The sequence below is a fragment of the Montipora capricornis genome, chromosome 10 (assembly GCF_036669925.1).
Source record: "Montipora capricornis isolate CH-2021 chromosome 10, ASM3666992v2, whole genome shotgun sequence".
Lineage (NCBI taxonomy): Eukaryota > Metazoa > Cnidaria > Anthozoa > Scleractinia > Acroporidae > Montipora > Montipora capricornis.
The window spans coordinates 2,975,501-2,980,500 of NC_090892.1; the positions used below are offsets into that span (position 1 = coordinate 2,975,501).

At 38.1% G+C, this 5,000-nt stretch overlaps 1 protein-coding gene across 1 annotated transcript in view; it reads left to right on the forward strand.

The window, feature by feature from the left end:
- Positions 1 to 5,000, forward strand: part of LOC138019025 (uncharacterized) — a 141,127-nt gene that overhangs the window by 44,798 nt on the left and 91,329 nt on the right. The window contains 2 exon segments of the mRNA XM_068865690.1: positions 3,139 to 3,210; positions 4,703 to 4,768. Of these exon segments, the coding sequence (XP_068721791.1) occupies positions 3,139 to 3,210; positions 4,703 to 4,768 (138 nt within the window).

Here is a 5,000-nt window from a genome sequence, read left to right on the forward strand (position 1 = left end):
TTTTCACAAGCTTCGCGATCTCCCGTACAATTTCAAGAGAGTCGCTTATGCACTTAACTGATCTGATTGCGTCAGCAACACCCAAGTTCAGTGCATGTCCGTAGCAATGGGTGTAAAGACATTTGCTATTTAGGGCCTTTGGTTGTGTTGCTGCGCCATTTTTTCCCCCAGTCATGGTAGATGCGCCATCGTAACATTCACCGCGTACGTTTTCAATGCGTAGATGCATGCTACTTAGAACGTTCTTTAGTGCTGCTACGATGTGGTCTGTGGTGGTTCTCTCCATGGGATACACGCCTATGAAGTCTTCATGAGCTACGAAGTTCTTGTTAACCCAGCGAATGCATACAACTAATATTATTCTTCTTTGTTGGAAATATCCGCTGTCTCGTCTGCCATGATGGTAAAGAAAGCAGCATTCTGTATGTTCTTGGATATTTTGCACAACATACCTCAAGCCATTACCTCCAGTATCCCATTTTGAATATCTGGAGAGGTGTAATTATCGTCTTTGCGCATTAACCAGTCAAGAATTTCAGGGTTGTCTGGGCCACGCAGTTTCAGCAACTGGTAGAAATTGGAACTTTCTTCGCGTCCTGTTCCTGAATTTCAAGTACCCTTTAACGGCAAAGCCTGTCTTGCCAAGTATCTTAGCTAAAATCGCCAACAACACTTTGCGATTTTTTATTTTTTCTTGGGTGTGCTGAGAACACAATATCTCGCCGACATCGCCAATGACTTTTGCAGGTGTAGAGATGTATCTTGCGACCGCTTCTCGGTGCAAAGCACTGGTTTCGTGTTTTCTAAAACCTTTTTCCTTTTCGGTTGCACTTTTCCAGTTATCGTAGCCATCTTTCATAAGTACTTTATCTGCGTTTGCTGATGAGATCATGTTGTTTGCTACTGCTTTGATACAGGTATGGCAAAATACAGCATCCCTACTTTCACCACCTGCCTCGATTAGCCTTGCTATTTGCAGGTGGTGTGATATTTGTATATTTAATTGTAAGAAATAAAGATGTTGTTGTTGTTGTTGTTTCACTGTGGTGAAGCCACTAATGGCGATCAAACCAACCAGTCTGGAAGGACCTGTTCCTGTTGGCGTATGACTTAAAAGGAAATGAAAAATTTCTTGGCTGATTTGGTCTGTCTCCTACTAGGGGCAACTGGCAGTGGGAAGCACCTGCTTCAACAAAATCAACAGCAGCATGATCGTGGCTGTTTTCAGAACTCTTTTCTGGTACTTCTGCACTGCAAGACTCTTCTTCAATAACATTCTCAGTTTCTTCATTTGCCTCAGTATCTGGGGGCTTTACCCAGGATAAGAGGGATTTCTGCTTGGATTTTGTGGGTTTTTGTAAAGACATTTTTGTTGACTCAAGATCATGTGCTAAAGAACAGACAATGAACTGAATCCAGAAAGAAGAAAATGAGGTGTCTAGCCTTGATGTCTAGATCCGTCTAGACAGTATATGACATGTTTTGTTTTGGATTGTGGAAATGGATATGAGTTGTAGCACCCAGGAATGACTCCTTTCGGAATACTACAAAGATTTTTTTTTCCAATCCTCTAAGGGATTATTTTTTGGAACGTTTTGCATTAGTGTTTTTACTTTTTGGGGCAAAAAACTGGGGGGGGGGGGGGGGGAGGACGGCCCTACCCCACGCTACGGCCCTGGATTATGACTTAAATTGAACATTTTAAGGTTGACTAGAACTTAAGTGTTTTTTTTTTATTTTTCTGTTTTTGTTGTATTTGATGTTCTTACTGATTTTGTAAGGGAAAGGGATGTGATGTGACAAGCATAACCATGGTCAAGTGATGGCGAGTCACTTGATATATTCGCAGAGTGTGAATGCAGGATTCTCAACATTAAAACTGTCATTGTTGTTACACGAAACCTGTGATTTATTGCCTTCATGACTCGAAAATAATCATTTTGCAACTTTAGGTCATTGATTAATGAAGCTCCATGTCCCTGATAGTTTTGGGTATTTATGCACTGTGCCCGTCGGATAAAGTTAGAACTTGGCTATCAATGCTGTGCTCTGTTTGAGAGGCAAAATACACCATCAAAAAATATGGGGAGAATTTGGCTTTGTCCAACAAAGCCGTTTGTAATATACCAACTTAAAGAAATGAGAAAATTACAATCGCAGTTATGTCTGCCTAGCAAAGGTGAGGGCATAAAAATCGCCAGTAGCAAATAGGCTTAAAGTGCTACCGGGTAAGTACATGACCAAAAAATCGATTTTTATTTTTCTTTGGATTTCAAAACTATGTTAACTAAACACTAAGTCACCCAAGTTTTAAGCCTTGATTTCAAAAAGACACCTGTTTATTTTAACGGGAATTGTCCTATTTAATGATCCGCCATTGCTAACTTTAAAATTTTGAGAGAGCTGGATTAAGGAGAAAAGGACGTCAAAGACTAAATAGAGTAAGAATGCAATGCGTGTGTATGCTGCTGAATTGATATGCAGCACTGCCGTTTTGAGGCTTGCAGACTTTTAAACTTCTGTTGTGCATGTATAATATGCAGCATTCACGTGGTTTACATGCTGAAATTTTAAGCTAGTGGGTAAATGACATCCTTTTTCCCCTATATCCAACCCTTTGAGGTCCAATCGGTCGGTTTGGAATGTGAGTAATGTCGGACTGTGAAATCCAAAACTTATACTCAAAGTAAACAGGCAATCACACATAATCTGAAGAAAAAAGGAACTGATTTTTTGATCATAGTAGCACTTTAACAGGATAATATTATATGACAATTTAAAGTGTAAACTATAACAGCATTAGCTTTTTGTCCATAAATACAATGCCAAAACCAGGCAATAATAGCAAATGCCAATAATTATTGTTGTTGTACTAAAGCAGGAGATTTGGGGTGGTGGTGAGAAAACTTTGCAACATGCAAGGGTGCAACTAAAGAAGCAACTGTTAGCAAAACCGTTTGTTTTACGACATCTTGTACGCCTTGCACGTGATATCATGTCAAACAAATGGCAAATGTCGTGACCCAATCCTGTGTTTATTTGCCTCAAGTAAAACAAACGAATACCATACAATTAGGCAAATGCATAAAAAGCTTTATTCGCAATGCAAATAAATCTCTTTTTTCTTCCATTTTATAGGCTTTTGAATAACAACAAGATCACTTTCATTGTGGGAGGAACATTCTCGCAACTTGATACTCTTCTTAACCTGTAAGACAATTTGGTGTTACACTTATTGCAGCTGTTGTGGGGGCATATACATTTTTCAGAATTTTTGCAGTCAAATTTCCTTATTATACTTGGGCAGGTCTATGCAGTCAAACATGCCAAACATTACCTTTCCGGGGGCATCTTCTTTCATACGTACATGCACATGTAAATGGTGCACTTGAAGTGCAATTATAAGAATAAGCAACATGTGCAAACGTAGTCACATCTTGATCATTTGGACCTAATAATTATTAATATATTAACAACAATTTTCAAATTAATGCATCTTCATGTATGCTCATGCATAATGCTGGCATCCTTAGTGTAAACCATCCCTTTGAGTGAAAAAGTTTTAATATTCTGCAAATTTATTGCAATAATAAAGGATGAATGAATAAATGAAAACTTTATTCAAGTGTCTAATATGTCTTGAGCTATAAGCTAATGGGGGACACTGTACAACAATAAGTTGAATACCAGATACAAATCACTAAATAATGATAATCATCATAATAATGATGCGTGTAGATTATATAATTATTAATATTATAATTTTTAAAAAAAACTTAAATTCTGTTTAAAAACGTTGTTAAAGGGGACATAGTTTTTGAGTGAACCTAGAATGATGTTGTTAACCCTTTCACTCCCGAGGGATCCCCATTTGGGGTGGTGAATGGTACCTTCAAATCCTTGCACTCGCAAACTTTTCATCTGATCTTGAAGTCTCAACAGCCTTTGCGAAGAGTCTCGAAGTCTCGTTTATATTGCATTTATTTTGATGTGAAGTCTTGCACGTTTTGGTCTTGGTCTCGGGTCCGCAAACAAGGGTCTCGGCGTCTCAGCGAATCTTGGATTTTACCATTTATCACCCCTCCCATTGATGAGTAAAATCATCTGGTGTTAAACAGGGTACAATCTGTAAATCTCAGTGGCACTTACAGGAGTGAAAGGGTTAAATAACCAAGAATATTAATTTTCTGACTTACTTCATTTAAAGAACACTCAGACTGAGTATAACTTACGGAATTCTTGGTAATTTGAAGTCACTATTCCGTAAGTTATACTCAGTCTGAGTGTTCTTTAAATGAAGTAAGTTAGAAAATTAATATTCTTGGGAATGAGACTCCGTGCTTAACTTTAAACATCATCAGATCTCATCATTGGATTATAAAGTTACAAGCCATTTCAAATCAGACAAGCAGAAAGGAGGTTGCCTTCTTGTTTCCTGTGTCCTACTTGCTAACATGCAAAACGCAAGTTAGAGTACCATAGGAAGGTTATTTTTGGTTTAAGTCTCATGCGTGTTGATGTTGATCACTTCCTACCCCAGAGTTAAATGGCCCTACCCTTTCGGAGGGCAAGGTCAGTAAAATGCTCACCAATGGGAGGATAATAAGAGTCAAATTCCCTGTGCACTACTCCCTCTGCTTTCCTTTATAATAATGTAAGTTGTTAATCAGCACGAATTTGTTTCTTACTTGTACACTGTCAGGTATCTGCAAGACAACGAGATTGTTGCTGTTGAGAATGAAGCATTTCCTAGCAACATAATTAGACTGTAAGAGTTTTATATTTGAGGCACTTGTTGCATGCAGCATGAGCAAGGGATTTAGAAAGGATATTGCTTTCCTTTGATTGGCAATAGATATATTGATTTTAAGAGGGAGATGTATCCATTAGAACTTGTTTATTATTCATGAGATCAATATGAATATTATTCACTGAAGTTGCACCTGTTCCTGATTATTAAACTCATCGCAAGTGGTGGAACATGTTATGGTTGACTGAGT